The 19,355-nt window shown below is 41.2% G+C and overlaps 1 protein-coding gene across 1 annotated transcript in view; it reads right to left on the reverse strand.

Annotated features, from left to right (window-relative positions):
• Nucleotides 1-18,455, reverse strand: part of SLC30A5 (solute carrier family 30 member 5) — a 32,066-nt gene extending 13,611 nt beyond the window's left edge. The window contains exons 1-4 of the mRNA XM_070774577.1: nt 18,067-18,455; nt 8,961-9,083; nt 3,725-3,791; nt 2,206-2,291 (exon numbers count right to left, since the gene is read on the reverse strand). Of these exons, the coding sequence (XP_070630678.1) occupies nt 2,206-2,291; nt 3,725-3,791; nt 8,961-9,083; nt 18,067-18,155 (365 nt within the window). The 5' untranslated portion in view covers nt 18,156-18,455. The remainder of the gene's footprint in view (nt 1-2,205; nt 2,292-3,724; nt 3,792-8,960; nt 9,084-18,066) is intronic.
• Nucleotides 18,456-19,355: the final 900 nt, after the last annotated feature.

Raw genomic sequence — 19,355 nt, forward strand, 5'->3', positions numbered from 1 at the left:
ATACTTTAGAAGTGCTGCAGACTGAATGTTTGTGTCCCCCTCCCTTCCCCAAGGTTAAACTCAATCCCCAACATGATGGTATTAGGAGGTAAGGAACACCTTTGAGAGGTGCGTAAGGTTATGAGGGTGAAACCCTCATAAATGAGATTAAAGGCTTTATAAAAAGAGACCAAAGGGAGCGCCCTTGCCCCTTCTGCTATGTCAGGTTACAGTGAAGAAACAAGACAGCTTTCTATGAACCAGGAAGAGGTCTCTCATCACATATCCAGTCACCTGTACCTTGATCCTGGCCTTCCTGGCCTCCAGAATCATAAGAAACAAATGTGCCTTTTTTTAAGTCACCCAGCCCATGGTATTTTTGTTACAGCAGCCCAAATGGACTGAGACAAAAAGAGTGAATTTTATGGTATATGAATTAGATTTCAAAAAACTAACATAAAACTCAAAGAACTATATACACATATGTATATATATACACACACACTACATGCATCAAAATGAGCAAATCTCAAACATAACACTGAATGTAAAAAGTAGGCTGCACAAAAGTACACGCAATGTAATTCTATTCATATCAAGTAAAAAATCTGCAAAAAAGAAATACTGGTTACATCCGATGGTAGCCAGAGACAGGGATTTAATCAGGAGGGGGATTCATAAGGCACCAGAAGAACTGGTAAGGTTTTATTTGGGGGAACACATGAATGTTCATATTTATTTAGATTTATTGTTTTATATGTATGAAATATTAAAAAATTATTGCCAGCTGAAGGGAGCTTATAGGATCTACAGATCTTGAGCTTCTCATTAAGACAATTTTCATTTTTCCTCTGTACTCAAAAATCTGTAATGAAAACATGGCAGTGATTATTTCAGTTCTGTTAACATTTGGGAAATCACAATTAAAAAAATAAATACATCAGCAGAATGACAGTAACTTGAAATAAGACAGGCTATGAAACACCAAAGAAGTCTATGATCAAGAAACTGAATGACAATTTTAGTAAAAGAATGAGAGGGGCAGCGCTGGCAGAGGAGCTGGTGGTACTGAGGGCTGTAAGGGCAGAAACAGATGACTAAATGAGGAGCCAAATAAGAATTAACAATTAACAACTTTCCCCCTTCCTTCCCTGACACTCAGTGATGGTGATTTAGTAACAAACAGACCACAGGCTCACTTTAGGGGTAAGAAATTATCAGTCAGTCATATTTAAACATAAACTGAAAAGGCTTTCCCCAAGCTAAGAAATTCCAGCCAGCTTTCCCACCACTCCAGGATCCTACTGCTGTCGTGGACAGCGATGTGACAGTGGAGTTCTATATATTCCTCTTTCGAAAAGTACAGGGTAAACAAGCTAAAGGGAGACAACCCAGAGCTCCTTTATTCGCTGGGAGAGGAGAAAAGCCTTTTCACAAAGCAGGTCTCACTGATCACTTTCTACTCTGTCCACTCCATCACCCTGAGAGAATTTCTTTAGAATACCCTTTGGCTTACTTGCTTCTTGTCCCCATGTTCCTCCCTCATCAATGGCAGGGTACTTTTTTCTTATAATTTTGAGAGAGAGAAACATTAAGACTTAGACACAGTTGCACCTATCAAATTCTTATTAAATTAGGTGGCCCTAAAGCATTTTGCCCCCTGAACTGACCAATTTACATAAAAGAATCTATATAGACTTGGGGAATATGAAACACGAGTTAACGCATCTTAAATCTGACGACCGGCACACTATTTCCAAGGCGTTTGTTTATGACCATGCCTTTCACACATCTTCTGTGGTACTACAGGACTTTCAGAGTTGGGGGGAGAGCATTTTTAAAAGATTCTGCTCTCCTCGTTATCGGCTGATTTTATTTACCATTTTAGACTTTTCATCTCTAAAATCAGCTGCTAAAATGGATATAATCAATGAATAACAAAAAAGCCATTTATGCTAAAATTTTTCTGAAACTGTTTGGTGGACTCTAGTAAAATGTCTATGACAGATCATGAACAATAGATTAATGCTATTCAACAAAGAATGGTCCACAGACTAAACAGGTCCTCAATATACATGTATACTCACTTAGTTGTACCCAATGCTATCGAAGTGAAAGAAGCATTTGTATATAACTGACAAAAAAATTTGACATAAAACATAATGGCAAAAAACTAATATTCAAAATGAAGAAACAAAAACACTCAAAACACGCATTTCTATTTACCTTAGTGGTCCACAAAGCGTGAGGCCAAAGAACCACAAGAGTGAAATGACACACCCAGCCATCGCGTGTTTAAATATTTTGATCCACTACAAATGGAAACAAAAAATTAGAAATTTCAGTCATGTTTCGCCAGATATCTCAACATCTTAAACAAAACACATAGGGGAAGATAATGGTAACACAAATATTTTAAAGGCCAAATAATTACATATTTTGAAATGAAGCAGAAATTATTAAGATGTCTTGACTAAATCTAGATTTGCAAGATATTACTCTGTTTTGCATTTTCTATATTCTTCTCTGGTGCTAGATCCTGAAATCTTTTTCTATATAGTACAATTTTCTCCATTTTTTACATTAGTTCTCACCAGTTTGCCAGGAACATAAAATGTTTTAGTCTTCAAATTCTTCTCCAGCAGGAATAGTCAATTCTCCAATTATTTGAAAAGAGGGCAGGGCAGGGCGGGGGGGTGGGGAGTTAAGATGGGGTTTAAAAATTAATCCTGTTTTAAAAAATGTTCTTGGTCCTCTAAAACAGAGGTACTTAAATTTCTTTCTAATAAAAAATCACAGCACAGGTTTCTAAGTTGTGGCATAAAGCAAACATGTAGTAGGGTATAAGTGCTGTCCAAAGAGGTGGTAATGTGAGATGATTATGCAGAATGTAGGACATTTCTGGGTATGCATCCTGAACCTCAGATGCTTAAAGAAAATAATAGTGATGACAAGGGAGACGGCTAGTATGCACTGCACACTCACTGCTTGGGTTTCCCCAGGTGGCACTAGTGGTAAAGAACCCGCCTGCCAATGTAGGAGATGTAAGAAATGCAGGCTTGATCCCTGAGTTTGGAAGATGCCCTGGAGGAGGGCATGGCAACCCACTCCAGTATTCTTCCCTGGAGAATCCCCATGGACAGAGGAGCCTGGCAGGCTACAGTCCACTGGACTGCAGAGAGTCTGAAGCGACTTAGCACTCACAACATGTCCAGCACTATTTAAAGAACTTTACATATTTTAATCCATTTATTCCTCATAGCTTCATTAGGAAAGCATTACCATCTGCATTTTCAGGTGAGAAACTGAAGGTAAAGAAATTAAGTAACTTAATTTAAGTCAGAGTTAGTAACTATAACAGCCAAGAATCTGACTGACTCCAAATGCCTTGTTCTTAACCCTTATGCTTCATCTGTTCCCCAGTGACATCTATCCTAGTCTTGTGGGCATGTCTACATGCCTGATTTGTAAATCTTTTCAAAATATGGATTGTGTATTAAAGAAAATAATTATATGGATGCTTGAGACATTTTCTACTCTATACTACATTTTTAAATACTTCATTATCTTAGCACTTTATAGTTTACTCTTAAAGCCTCAGTTCTGAAAAGCTAAGTCAAGAGCAAGTTAACTCTAGAAATGTTCTGCTGTGCACCTAAAATCATTCAATAAGTAACCCTGATCAAGGAAAGAACACTGCCTCCTGGTCTACTTCTAGGACAAAAGGATTCTGCAAAAGACTTACCTGGCGTTTGGTAATACTTTTCCCAGAAGAAAAAGGCTTTTGAAACAAAACCATAAAAAATGCAGTCCTGTGAATATTGAAATATTAACAAATTAATATTAATCTTATATACAAGGTATGGTTTAAAGTAAAGACACTTAAATATACTAGAACTTGAAGGATATGTTAGCCTCTAAAGAAATTATACTAGAGAACACCACTTATTTTAATAAGGCTTCCGCCATGATGTCTTGGGAACTCTTCTTTCTTTTCTAATGGCCTTTAAAACCCAGTTTACAAGCCACAAAAGAAACCTTGATATTTTTTTATACTCTGAAATACCAAAGAAAATAATTCCTACCTTCTCAAAAATTTAGTAATAACAAATCTTGAAATAGAACTGAAGAAAGTACTAATTATATACCCTACCTTTCACATACCCAAAATAGTTATTAAAAATACATATAACTGGTGCTTAAAATTTCCTAGTCAAGAACCACTTTTCATTATTACTAAAATTATACTGCCAGGAGTGTAACAACTCGTGTTAATACAGAGGTTGGTCACCATCACTCACAAGGTCCTGCGCACTTTTACAATTTCTTACTACCTGCAGAATAATGTAAAAGGTATACTGTAAGCGGGCCCTTCCCTGGTGGCTCAGATAGTAAGGAGTCTGCCTGCAACACAGGAGACCCAGGTTAGACTGCTGGGTCAGGAAGATCCTCTGGAGAAGGAAATGGCAACCCACTGCAGTATTCTTGCCTGGAAAATCCCATGGACGGAAGAGCCTGGCGGGCTACAGTCCATGAGGTTGCAGAGTCAGACATGACTGAGCGACTAATACCTTCACTTTCTTTTCAAGCCTACCCTATATTACGAAGGGACATATAGTGAACACAGACCAGTGTGGTTCAACTTGGAAAATGAGGACCATCTGTGCCCAGACAAGGCTCAGGTGACATTCCATGCCAGCTGGAAGGTTAGACTACCCCAGTAGGATGGTCTGGGAATCCCTAGGGCCCCTGAGGCCCTTTTAGGAAGCTGTGAGGTCACACTATTTTTAAAGAAGTATTTAGATATTATTTACTCTTTTTACTCTTATTCTCTCAGGGCTGTACAGGAGAGCTTTTCAGAGGCTAGTTCATGTGGGATACTGCAACCGTAAGCAGTTGAATGCTGACCGTAACCGACTGAATGCTGACTCAGATGTGGGAATCCAGCTGTGTTCTATTAAGCCAGACATTAAATTTGCAAAAACTGCATTCAGTCTAGTTCAGTTGCTCAGTCGTGTCCGACTCTTTGTGACCCCATAGACTGCAGCACGCCAGGCCTCCCTGTCCATCACCAACTCTCGGAGTTAACCCAAACTCATGTCCATTGAGTTGGTGATGCCATCCAACAATCTCATCCTCTGTCATCCACTTCTCCTCCTGCCCTCAATCTTTCCCAGCATCAAGGTTTTTTCAAATGAGTCAGCTCTTCCCATCAGGTGGCCAAAGTATTAGAGTTTCAGCTTCAACATCAGTTCTTCTAGTGAACACCCAGGACTGATCTCCTTTAAGATGGACCAGTTGGGTCTCCTTGCAGTCCAAGGGATTCTCAAGAGTCTTCTTCAACACCATAGTTCAAAACCATCAATTCTTTGGCACTCAGCTTTCTTTACAGTCCAACTCTCACGTCTATACATGACTACTGGAAAAGCCATAGATTTGACTAGATGGACCTTTGTTGGCAATGTCTCTGCTTTTCAATATGCTATCTAGGTTGGTCATAACTTCCCTTCCAAGGAGTTCAGTTCAGTTCAGTCGTTCAGTCATGTCCAACTCTTTGCGATCCCATGAATCGCAGCACACCAGGCCTCCCTGTCCACCACCAACTCCTGGAGTTCACTCAGACTTACGTCCATCGAGTCAGTGATGCCATCCAGCCATCTCATCCTCTGTCGTCCTCTTCTCCTCCTACCCCCAATCCCTCCAGCATCAGTCTTTTCCAATGAGTCAACTCTTCGCATGAGGTGGCCAAAGTACTCGAGTTTCAGCCTTAGCATCATTCCTTCCAAAGGAATCCCAGGGCTGATCTCCTTCAGAATGGACTGGTTGGATCTCCTTGCAGTCCAAGGGACTCAAGAATCTTCTCCAACACCACAGTTCAGAAGCATCAATTCTTCAGTGCTCAGCTTTCTTCACAGTCCAACTCTCGTGTCTTTTAATTTCATTACTGCAGTCACCATCTGCAGTGATTTTGGAGCCCAAAAAAATAAAGTCAGTCACTGTTTCCCCATCTATTTGCCATAAAGTGATGGGACTGGATGCCATGATTTTAGTTTTCTGAATGTTGAGCTTTAAGCCAACTTTTTTATTCTCCTCTTTCACTTTCATCAAGAGGCTCTTTAGTTCTTCTTCATTTTCTGCCATATGGGTGGTGTCATCTGCATATCTGAGGTGATTGATATTTCTCCCGGCAATCTTGATTCCAGCTTGTGCTTCATCCAGCCCAGCGTTTCTAATGATGTACTGTGCATATAAGTTAAATAAGCAGGGTGACAAAATACAGCCTTGCTGTACTCCTTTTCCTATTTGGAACCAGGCTGTTGTTCCATGTCCAGTTCTAACTGGACAGTTGCTTCCTGACCTGCATACAGATTTCTCAAGAGGCAGGTCAGGTGGTCTGGTATTCCCATCTCTTTCAGAATTTTCCACAGTTTGTTGTGATCCACACAGTCAAAGGCTTTGGCATAGTCAATAGAGCAGAAATAGATGTTTTTCTGGAACTTTCTTGCTTTTTTGATGATCCAGCAGATGTCGGCAATTTGATCTCTGGTTCCTCAGCCTTTTCTAAATCCAGCTTGAACATCTGGAAGTTCATGGTTCACATATTGCTGAAGCCTGGCTTGGAGAACCTTGAGCATTACTTTGCTAGCGTTGAGATGAGTGGAATTATGCAGTAGTTTGAGCATTATTTGGCATTGCCTTTCTTTGGGATTGGAATGAAAACTGACCTTTTCTAGTCCTGTGGCCACTGCTAAGTTTTCCAAATTTTCTGGCACATTGAGTGCAGAATTTTCACAGCATCATCTTTTAGGATTTGAAATAGCTCAACTGAAATTCCATCACCTCCACTAGCTTTGTTTGTATTGATGCTTCCTAAGGCTCACTTGACTTCACATTCCAGGATGTCTGGCTCTAGGTCAGTGATCACACCATCGTGTGAAGATCTGGGTTGTGAAGATCTTTTTTGTACAGTTCTTCTGTGTATTCTTGCCACCTCTTCTTAATATCTTCTGTTTCTGTTAGGTCCATACCATTTCTGTCCTTTATCGAGCCCATCTCTGCATGAAATGTTCCCTTGGTATCTCTAATTTTCTTGAAGAGATTTCTATTCTTTCCCATTCTATTATTTTCCTCTATTTCTTTGCACTGATCACTGAAGAAGGCTTTCTTATCTCTTCTTGCTATTCTTTGGAACTCTGCATTCAAATGGGTATCTCTTTCCTTTTCTCCTTTGCCTTTCGCTTCTCTTCTTTTCATAGCTATTTGTAAGGCCTCCTCAGACAGCCATTTTGCTTTTTTGCATTTCTTTTTCTTGGGGATGGTCTTGTTCCCTGTCTCCTGTACAATGTCACGAATCTTGGTCCATAGTTCTTCAGGCACTCTATCAGATCTAGTCTCTTAAATCTATTTGCACTCTATCAGATCTAGTCCCTTAAATCTATTTGTCACTTCCACTTTTCATAAAGGATTTGATTTAGGTCATACCTGAATAGTCTAGTGGTTTTCCCTACTTTCTTCAATTTAAGTCTGAATTGGGCAATAAGGAATTCATGATCTGAGCCACAGTCAGCTCGTGGTCTTGTTTTTTGCTGACTGTATAGAGTTTCTCCATCTTTGGCTGCAAAGAATATAATCAATCTGATTTCCCTGTTGGCCATCTAGTGATTTCCATGTGTAGAGTCTTCTCTTGTGTTGTTGGAAGAGGGTGCTTTGTATGACCAGTGTGTTCTCTTGGCAAAACTCTATTAGTCTTTGCCCTGCTTCATTCTGTACTCCAAGGCCAAATTTGCCTGTTACTTCAGGTGTTCCTTGACTTCCTAATTTTGCATTCCAGGCCCCTACAGTGAAAACGACATCTTTTTTGGGCGTTAGTTCTAGACGGTCTTGTAGGTCTTCACAGAACTATTTAACTTCAGCTTCTTCAGCGTTACTGGTCAGGGCATAGACTTGGATTACTGTGATATTGAATGGTTTGCCTTGGAAACAAACAGAGATCATTCTGTCGTTTTGAGATTGCATCCAAGTCTGCATTTGGGACTGCTTTGTTGACCATGATGGCTACTCCATTTCCTTTAAGGGATTCCTGCCCACAGTAGTAGGTATAATGGTCATCTGAGTTAAATTCACCCATTCCAGTCCATTTTAGTTCGCTGATTCCTAGAATGTCGACATTCACTCTTGCCACCTTGTTTGACCACTTCCAATTTGCCTTGATTCATGGAGCTGACATTCCAGGTTCCTATGCAATATTGCTCTTTACAGCATCGGACCTTGCTTCTATCACCAGTCACATCCACAACTGGGTGTTTTTGCTTTGGTTCCGTCCCTTTATTCTTTCTGGAGTTATTTCTCCACTGATCTCCAGTAGCATATTGGGCACTTACCAACCTGGGGAGTTCATCTTTCAGTGTCCTATCTTTTTGCCTTTTCATACTGTTCATGGGGTTCTCAAGACAGGAATACTGAGGTGGCTTGCCATTCCCTTCTCCAGTGCAGCACATTTTGTCAGAACTCTCCACCATGACCCGTCTGTCTTGGGTGGCCCTACATGGCACGGTTTAGTTTCATTGAGTTAGACAAGACTGTGGTCCATGTGATCAGATTGGCTAACTGTCTGTGACTGTGGTTTTAGTCTGTCTGCCCTCTGCTGCCCTCTCTCAGCGCCTACTGTCTTACTGGGGTTTCTCTTACCTTGGTTGTGGGGTATCCCTTCACACATTAACACAAACTAAAGTACAAGTTGATGTTTTGGCAAGCTAATAGAGTGTGACAATTCTTTCTTTTTTTTTTTTTTTAAATCCAGCCTGTTATCTCTAACCTTAGATAGTCTATCTTTAAAATATATATATGTATAACTCAAATACTTTTCAGGAGGAATAAAATGCACAAAATATTTTACATAAAACTTCCTAAAGATCCTCAGTTAACAGAATTTTCAAAGACATTAAAAAACATTAAGGAAAAAAAGAACTGTACACACTCACCCAAGTTTTAATATAAAAATGAACTGAACAACGTGAACGACTTTCAGGAGATCATATGATTCAAAAAGTCCAACAGCCTTCAGAAATTTAGTGAAACACAGTAACACAATATATTTCGTTAATCTGAAAAATAAAAACAGAAACAAGTTTCAGGTATCAATGAAATCACAAGGAACTCTGAAATCTTTTTCTTATTATACAATAGAGGTCATTATGAAAACCATAAATATAAACAAAAGATGAAACAAACAAACACTCAACTCACCCCCCATGTGTAACTACTACTAACACTGGTATATATACTGTCAGATTCTTTCATGTACATGAATGTATTATGGATAGGTACAGTCTATTAAAAAAAAAGGCAAACTAAAAATAAACATTTTTGATTTCCTGAGTCGCCTTGACTACTTTATAATGCACTTTTTAAAGAATTACTCCAAACAAAGAGAATAAAAACAGAAACCAAACTCTGTCATGAAATGAGATCATAATACAGGAAGGGAGAGTATGACAAATGCCTGAAGTTCTCCTCTCCTCTGCTTCGTTAAGTGGTTGCAGTAGTCATAGTTGAAGTCAAGTGATCTGACCTACAGTCTTGAAAAGGCTTAGGAATGTGAAGCACCTCAGAAAGGGTGTGGAGAAGGGAATGGAACCCATTCCAGTATTCTTGCCTGGAGAATCCCATGGACAGAGGAGCCTGGGGGTTTATAGTCCATGGGGCTGCAAAGAGTTGGACATGACTGAGTGACTAACACACATACACACACACACATTAGAAATGTGCCAAGTAGTTAGGTTTCCAGAATCCCACCCAGCACAGCCAGGCAACCATTTTCCCTCAATGAGGACAGAACAAGTGAAGTTTAGCCTCTGGAGAGGTCTAGACAAAAGGCAAATGGAAAAAAAAAAGCATGAGGTGTTGGACTAAAACCACAGAGATTAAAAAGAAGTTTCCCTTCTTTACCTCAAGACACCTGTCTTCCCTCATTTAGCTCTAACATCCTAACTGTCAGACTTCAATCTCCCAACAGAAGAACCCTTTTCTGGGAAGCCCATCAGGGGACAAGCCCTACACAACTCTTCTAACTAGTTTTTTACGCCTCACTCAAATATGAAAAGCCAAATCTGGATAATTATTTACAATAAGTCTATAACAACAGACCAAACTAAAATAACAAAGAAATTTAAAAGATACAGAGAGCATAGGGAATAGTAGAGAACATCAAAGAACTATATATTCTCGGACAAGAAAGAATACTGCGTCCATGAAAACCTGGTGCTTGCATAAAAAAAGGAAAAAGGAACTCCCGAAAGAGCAATCAGAAAACAGTGAAGAAATTATCTGTTTTCCAGCTTAGTAGAAGAACTGACTCTGTGAAAAGACCCTGATGCTGGGAAAGATTGAAGGCGGGAGGAGAAGGGGACGACAGAGGATGAGATGGTTGGATGGCATCACCGAGTCAATGGACTTGAGTTTGAGTTAACTCTGGGAGTTGGTGATGGACAGGGATGCGTGGCGTGCTGCGGTCTATGGGGTTGCAAAGAGTTGGACACAACTTAGCAGCTAAACTGAACTGAACCGAGTCTTCTTTGATCTAGTATTACCTCTAGTATTAAAAAAAAAAAAGTACCTGAAACCCATTATTTATTTAGATATTACAAACATATACTACTATGTTGATATTATATGTTATAAAACACACACAAATTAGAAATGAAAAAGAATGAGATAAACAGATCGTCTTCACAAGTCACCCAGGAGACTACCTGCAAAGTTTACGTCTAACAGGAGTTAATACATTAAAAAGGAGGTACAGGGGATGTGCAAAGCAGCACAGCAGAGGAAGAAGTCTCTACTCATGGGAGAAAAATACAAAAAAGCAGACACAGAAGTTTAAAGGAAACCTTAGTCATTCAAATAGTAGTGCTAAAACAGTTTGATTTGCAATGATACCAATGTACATAGGATGGTCCCCAAAATCACTGAGTGTAAATCATTAAGTCTCATGGCACTAAATCAACAAACAGTAATCTGCTTCAGAAGACATCAAAATATATACTTCTGGAAGTTTTAATGCAACTGTGAAAATATATTTCAGTCCTTGAAAGAATGAATCTCAACAATTCTACCATCTTCACAGTCTGACAGCTCATTTTCTGTTTTAGACCAAATAACATTAAAGAAAATCAGATTTAGAACAAAATGGTTTTTCTTTTCATGAACATAATCTGCGGGAACTTTTAATGGTGCCGTTTGGGAGTTTTAACAATGTGATAATTATCACCAAGAAGCTAATAAAAACAATATGCAAAATGACATAACTCAAATCCTAAACCACAGAGGTTCCTACTTAATCTACCTATAGAATAGTATAAATATTGAAATTTCTGTTTAAAAGATCAAGCAGATTTTCTGGGGTGATAAAAATGGCCTATAGCTTGATTGTGCTGAAAGATGTAATTTGTATCTCAATGAGAAAAGGAGTATTGGAAAAAATAATAAAATTATGGCTATAACAACAACAAACAACTGAGTGTATTTTGTTTTTGGATTGTTTGCAGACTGGTTGAAAACGCAGTATGACATGAAAAATCCATCACATTTCTAGCAATTATGTAGGTATGAAAGTAATGTATATGCTCTAGAAAGAACAAAACACTAACATTTAAGAGCTGAAAAACACCCTGGAGGTTCTCTAGTCCAATTCCTCTCCTGTCACAGATTGGGAAGTTGAAGCCCACAGAGTTAGCGAGGGCCCAGCCCTTGACTCTTAAGTATGCTCTTTTCCTAGGTCACACAGAAAACCCAAGTTCATCCAGAAGGCTTTGGGGATTCCCATCTTCTAAACCATTTCCAATTATATATTCACAGTGGCCCTCGCAAAGGGTAAAATCATTAAATATTACAAACAAAATGCATATTAAAACCCAAGATTAATGCAGATGTTCTCTATTTAAGCTAGGGCTTCACTGGTGGCTCAGAGGGTTAAGAGTCTGCCTGCAATGTGGGACACATGCAGGTTTGATCCCTGGGTTGGGAAGAACCCCTGGAGAAGGAAATGGCAACCCATTCTTGCCTAGAGAATCCCATGGACAGAGGAGCCCAGCGGGCTACAATCTACCTGGTTGCAGAGTCGGATACGACTGAGCAACTTCACTTAAGAGAAAAAAGTCAGATAGACTGAAGTAAATTAACTATATTAATGCTAATGATCATGGCAGCAATTTGTAATTAGCCAATAAAAATACTACTTTTGTTTATTCAGTTCTGTTTATTCTTCTGTTTATTCACTTTTTTTTTGTTTATTCACTTCTTAACAAGGGGACTTACATAATATGTGCTCAGCAAATGTTTCCTAAATGAAAGAATGCTAACTCTACTGTTAACATTTGTGTGATGCAGCGATGTCTAGCATAGCAATACAGATAGCACAGTAATACAGTACATAACTGGCTGTCAAGCTTCTGGCAATTTAAACTGTCATCCACTGAGGCATGAATTCAGAATGAGGGAAGAGAGAGGAAAGCTCAAAGCCTCAAGCGCTTCACTCCTTCAGCTCTTAACAAGGTGTAAAAATAAGGCAAAAAAACAAACAAAAATAAGGCAGCAGGACAGAAGCAAGGACACAAAGAACGACAGTGTCAACAAGACAGGGAGGATAAAACAAGAGACCAGGAAAAACACACAGACATACATTAAAAACCCCGGCCATCTGTGAATTCCTGATGCCAGCCAAGAGCCTTGTACCGCCCTCAGGGAGCTGCGAAGCCATTTTTCAAATATTCCTGCTCACTTACTATGTGCCAGGTGTCACTGGAGTCCAGTGAGACCAGTCTGACAGGTTGGTTTCAGGTACGACAGCCTTCCCTCCTCCTGATAAAAGGGCCTGATGCACTTGCAACTAGTTCTGCATTCTGACTTCAAAGGAGGACTTTTATCTAAAGTTTATCTTAAAATGTTATCAAAGTCTTAACATTCTTTAAAAAAAAAGTCATCCATTTGATAATAAACCTGAATATGAGAGCCATACTTGGAATGGCAGAGAGCAAAGGCCAAGAATCTGTCCTAGATGGTACTACGGAGGGGCTGAACCAACACTGGCAGCCTCTGGCATCTTTTATGTGAGAAGAATATATCCGTCTTTGTTTAAAGCTCTCTTAGTTTGGTTGCTGCTGCTGCTACTGCTGCTAAGTCACTTCAGTCGTGTCCGACTCTGTGGGACCCCATAGACGGCAGCCCACCAGGCTCCCCCGTCCCTGGGATTCTCCAGGCAAGAACACTGGAGTGGGTTGCCATTTCCTTCTCCAATGCATGAAAGTGAAAAGTCAAAGTGAAGTCGCTCAGTCGTGCCCGACTCTTAGCGACCCCATGGACTGCAGCCTACCAGGCTCCGCCGTCCATGAGATTTTCCAGGCAAGAGTACTGGAGTGGGGTGCCATTAGTTTGGTTACTTACAATTAAATGCATTTCTAGGTGCTATCCAAGAAACTTGTAATAGAGGCCCTCCCTTAAGGAGTTTAAGGTCTAAAGACAGGTGAGAAACAAGTGTTTATGTGACCCAGGTTAATTAGCAGAGATCTAAAGGAACAGATGTGGAAGCAATTAATTGCAACTAGGGAAACACAAGTAGTCTTCCAAGTCTCAGGTGTGTGGGTATTAAAGACTAAGTAGAAAAAATAAACAACCCAACCAAAAAATGTGGGTTTGATCCCTGGTGGGGGAACTAAGATCCCACATCCCGTGGAACAACTAAACTAAGCCCAAGAGCCACAACTAGAGAGTTTGTGCTGCAACTGGGCTTCCCAGGTGGCACGGTGGCAAAGAACGCAGGAGACACAAGAGACTTGAGTTCCGTCCCTGGGTTGGGAAGATCCCCTGGAGCAGGAAATGGTAACCCACTCCAGTGTTCTTGTCTGAAAAATTCCATGGACAGAGGAGCCTGATGGGCTATAGTCCATGCAGTCACAGTCAGATACAAATCAAGTCTTGTCATCAAGAAAAAGGTAAACTACACTTAATAGACTTGTTTTAAGATGAGGAAATATGTAAAATCATTTCTAAATAATTTTTCTTTAAATTGCTAACAAAACTTAAACATTTGGCACTTTGATGGCAAGATTCAGTCATAGGGAACATTAAACACAGAATTTCTTTTGGAAAGTATTTATTTGGCTGCATGCACCTGTTTCAGCATGAGGGCTCTTCCGTTGCAGCGCATGGACTCTTTAGTTGTGCTGCACAGTCTTAGTTGCTCCCGGGCATGTGGGACCTTAGTTCCCCGACCAGGGACTGAACCCACATCCCTGCACTGCAAGGTGGATTCTTACCCACTGGACCACCAGGGAAGTCCCTATAATACTTCCTCCCCTCTAGCTGTGGTGCGTGGGCTTCTCACTGCGGTGGTTTCTGTTGTCCTGGAGCTTGGGCTCTAGGGTGAGTGGGCGTCAGTACTTGTGGTTCCCCAGCTCTGGAGCACAGGCTCAACAGCCGTGGCTCAAGGGCTTAGCTGCTCTGGAGCATGTGAGATCCTTCTGGATCAGGGATTGAACCTGTGTCCCCTGCACTGGCAGGCAGATTTTTATCACTAAGCCACCAGGGATGCTTTTCCTTTTTAATTAAAAAAAACAAAAACAAAAAAACAGATTGTGAAAGTAATTCCTGAGTAGTTGCTTGTTATCAACATTTTAAATAAAACCATTCCTAATTTTCTGCTCACAGATGCCCAACTGGGGACATCCTTCCAAACCTTTTCCTTTGCATATCCATGTATGGACAAACATATATTTTAGATACATTCATGTATTTACCACTGTACACATATTTTGATATTTTTATGTAATTTTTCATGTAATATATATTGAAGATTTTTTTGTTGTCATTATTAATTAGAAAAACTATTTTAATATTTAGCTGAAAGGTAGATACTTTGCTTTTTAAAGTGTCAACTAATGAAGTCTTCCTGTGGGGCTAACAACAAAACATTAGCTAAGGCCAGGTAACCATACACTATTAATAATAAGCACACAATCCCTAGTTCACGTTGCAAAGGGAAACATACCAAAAGGGAAATTTTCAGGAGTGAGGAAGGGAGGCACTTAAATGGGGCAGTGGCTTCTGAGCCACTCACTGGTCCTTCAGGCAACTTAGCAGGATCCAATCCACATTCCTGACTTCCTGATAATGTAAATCATTATCTGCCATTAACTAGCCTCATCAAAGGTATCACTGGTATTTTCTGTGAAGGGTTAGAAAAAACCTCATTCTTCAAATCTGAAATTACTGAAATCGGAGTTTGGATTCAAACCTGCCTTTTGGGCTTTGCCCACTGTAGCAGCTCGCAGTTAAAAAGACAGAATCAGTGTATGTAAATCTACTTTGATTTATTCAATATTTAAGTGTCTACTATGTAGAGGGCAGTGTAAATGAAGTTTGGAGGCTTCACTGGTGGCTCAGTGGTAAAGAATCTGCCGGCAATGCAGGAGACATTCAATAATTATCAATCAATGCAGTAATTATAAATCGATTCAATAATTATCAGTCTGTGCAGGAGACATGGGTTCATACAATAATCATCAATCAGTTCAATAATTATCAATTATTGCAATTATCAATTAATGCAGGAGACACGGGTTTGAACCCTGGTCTGGGAAGATCCCATATGCCGGGGACCAACTAATTGAGCAACTCACTCAGTGGTTGTGCCACAACAGCAGTGAGTCTGTGCTCTAGAGCCAGGGAGTCACCACTACTGAAGCCCGCGCGCCCCCTGCAGCCTGAGCTCCACAAGAGAAGCCACCACAATAAGCCTTCACACTGAACTAGCGAGCAGCCCCTGCTCTCTGCAACTAGAGAAAAGTCCGCACAACAAAGAGGACCCAGCACAGCCAAAAATAAATAAAAAGGAAGCTTCTAGCTTAAAAAAAAAAAAAAAATGAAGTCTGAGGGAACTGACTCCCAGTTCAGTTACTAGGTGTGTGACCTTAGAAAAATTATTTTTCTATGTCCCAGTTTCCTGATCTGTGAGACAAGGACACAGCTAATGAGTCTGCAGTGCTGTTGTGAAGGCTTAAGAGAAATGCTGCATGCAAAGTCCCTGGAACACAGAAGTGCTTAACAAATGCTGGCTGTCACCCTCTGCTCTTTCCTGCCAAGAGGATTTATTGAAGCCAACATAGAAACATGTAAAACAATTCATATTTGTGAATTCAGGCATAAAAACATCCACAAAGAATCTGTCAATTAGCTTTTGTTGCAGATTATAATCAGATTTTGATTTTCAGTCTATATAAAGAAAAATTCTTTCAACCTGTAATCTATTCAAAATTCAACCAGTCCTGATTTGAATTTGATTCTGTAATGAACTATTTTTTTTAAGGATATTTATTTTTATGTATTTGGCTGCTCCAGGTCTCCGTTATGGCACTCGTGATCTCCAATCTTCCTGACAGCATGTTGGGTCTTTTAGTTGTGGCATCTGGGGATCTAGTTCCCTGATTAGGGATCAGACCCGGGCCTCCTGTCCTTGGGAGCAAGAATACTGGAGTGGGTTGCCATCCTTCTCCAGGGGATCTTCCCCACCCAGAAACTGAACCCACATTTCCTGCATTGGGAGGTGCAAAATTTTTTTTCTCAACTATTTAAGAGTAAGTTACATATATTATGCTCCTCTACCCGTAATTACTTGTATTCCTAAACCCATGGACATTCTCTTCTGAAATCAGTTATAAACTATAGGAAATTTAACATGGATATACTTTTATCTAATCTATCTTCTACAGTCCACTTTTATCAACTGACCCAGTCCTACCCTTTACTACATTTTCTCCAGTATTAAATCTACACCAGAATTGCCTATTGCATTTAGCTGTCACATATCAGTAAATAATATTTGATATGATGTTTTTTTGTTTTTTTTTTTTTTGAGCTTCTCTGGTGGCTCAGTCAGTAAAGAATCCACCTGCAATGCTGGAGACCCAGGTTTGATCCCTGGGTCAGGAAGACCTTTTGGAAAAGGAACTGGCAACCCACTACAGTATTCTTGCCTGGGAAATCCCATGGACAGAGGAGCCTGGAGCCGGTTACAGTCCATGGGGTTGCAAAAGAGTTGGACACGACTTAGCGACTAAACCACATTTTTATTTTACAAAAACGAGCTGTTCAAAATAGATGAGAAAATTAAACTTGTACTGCAAAAAAATGCAGCTGATTTAAGTTGCTCAGCATTTCACAAAAAAATAGTTATTCTGGTAATGCTATTTATACAGTTCCAAAGAATTTAGCAAAACAATCTTCCAGTCTCAAAGGAGATATCCGAGAACAAGAAACACCTAACCTCATTAACCTTATTAAATATAAAGGCGATGAAAACCTGGTTCAATCAAACTGTTGAGCCGTATTTCGTGCATCCTGCGACACTACCTCAGAAATTAGCACAGGTCCAGAAAGACAAGCTGGAAAGTGGTCACTGTACTGACTTACCTTTCTGGCGTTCGTGGGAACATTACGGGGAGGGAGGGAAAGGGGAATTTTTCCTTTTCACTCTATGAATTTCTGTACTGTTTGAACTTTTTGACAATGCGCACGCATTTCTTATTTAAGGATAAAACAAAATAGGCGAAGAAAGGAAAAGAAAAACTAGAGGGCGGGCTGGATTCTTAATGTGCGGGGTTATAACCTGAACCTCAAAGTTCATCTGTTTGTACTTTGATTTCCTCGCCTGAAGAGGTGATGGTGACCCTTCCTTTAAAAGGTCAGAAAGATTAAATATCACCAAACTACTATTTGAGGGAGGAACACCCAACAGAAATTCTTCTGACAGGTGAGAAAAACCTCTCACGTGAACTGGCCAGCAGTTGTAAGCTTAACGGACGGCTGTGAACACCAGAAACTCAGGCGGAACCTTCCCGGGTCCTAGAGCATTTTTCCCGCAGCGGGGAACGGCGGAACCAATGAGAGCTGCCGCGGGAGCGCGGACTGCACCGAGGCGGGCGTTCCGGGCTGTCGGCGGCCGGGCCCCGCGTGCACCGGGGAGGATCCGCGCAGCGGCCGGGCGGGCGCAGGGAGAGAGCGGCTCCGGAAGCGGGAACCCGATCGGTCCCTTACCGAGCGCTGGGCACATCCACCGGCCCGAGGCCGCTGCCGCCGCCGCCGCCGTGGCCGGCTAGCACGTCCCCGCCGTATTTCTCCTCCATCCCGGGGATCAGGAGCCGTCGCCGCCGCCGCCGCCGCCGCCGCTACCCCCGCGGCGGGGTCTCCTCATGTCTCTCCGCTCCGCGGAACAGCGGGCGCGGGCGCGTCACTCCCCCATGGCAACGGCCCCGTCAGGTTCCCGCAGGCCAGACGGCCGCCGCCGCCGCCGCTATTCCCGGCTCACAAGCACGCGTGCGTGGGGACTAGGCCACGGACAGTTCCGGGGGCGCCGGCTTTCCCGGAGGCTCACCGGAGCGGACGGCACCAGGCCACGTCATCAGGCCCAGCAGCCCTCACTCTCGGGGCGGGAGGGCCCGGTCCTGCGCCTGCGCACTGCACAACCCTCGCCATCCCCTCCCCTCCCCAAGGCCCCTCCTACCGCGGGGCTTTGAATGGAGTTCTGGCCCCACCCCATCTGCCCCTCCCGTAGATGAAGCCTGAGCACATACCTGTCCCTGCAGCTCCACCTATGGGCCGTAAGAACTACAAGGAGTTCTGCAGCGGAGAGGAGACAGAAAATGCCCCACTTGTGATGAAATGTTAATAGACTAGAATTTCTTTTAAATTCTGGCTTTTAAACTTGTTACTTAATCCTGGCATATCAGTAAATCTGGGAAGGTAGGACAAGACTTTATTAGGGTTATTTTTCTGTTGCTAAAAAGTTAAGAAAATGGGCTTCAGTGTCTGTCTTTGAATGTCAACTCTGCCACTTACTGTGTGACTTGGCCTTTCTGTACCTCAGTTTTCTTATCCGCAAAGCAAGAATAGTAATATCTATGTCATAGGGTTGTTGGGAGGAGTGTTAATACGTGGTGTCTGTAACAGTGAATGGTATATAGTAATCAGTAAATGTTAGCTATTATTTATAGGGAAATTTGAGGACTGGGATATGGAGATAAAAATGGGGTTTTTGAGCAGTGCAAATTATGATTAGTTTACAATGTTCCATTTGAGGACTGGGATATGGAGATAAAAATGGGGTTTTTGAGCAGTGCAAATTATGATTAGTTTACAATGTTCCACTTAATTCAAATATATTGATACATAGAGTCTTAGAAACCTCATAGAGAATGAGGAGTCATAGTCTCTGCCTGCTGGGACTTCATAATCTATTGTGGAAAATACTTAGCAATTTGAGAGCAAGACCTGGTTGGCAACCTTACACCTTAAACGCACAAATGCTAAGAGTTCCCAATAAAGGT

Source organism: Bos indicus, chromosome 20 (assembly GCF_029378745.1).
Source record: "Bos indicus isolate NIAB-ARS_2022 breed Sahiwal x Tharparkar chromosome 20, NIAB-ARS_B.indTharparkar_mat_pri_1.0, whole genome shotgun sequence".
In the NCBI taxonomy this organism is placed as follows: Eukaryota; Metazoa; Chordata; class Mammalia; order Artiodactyla; family Bovidae; genus Bos; species Bos indicus.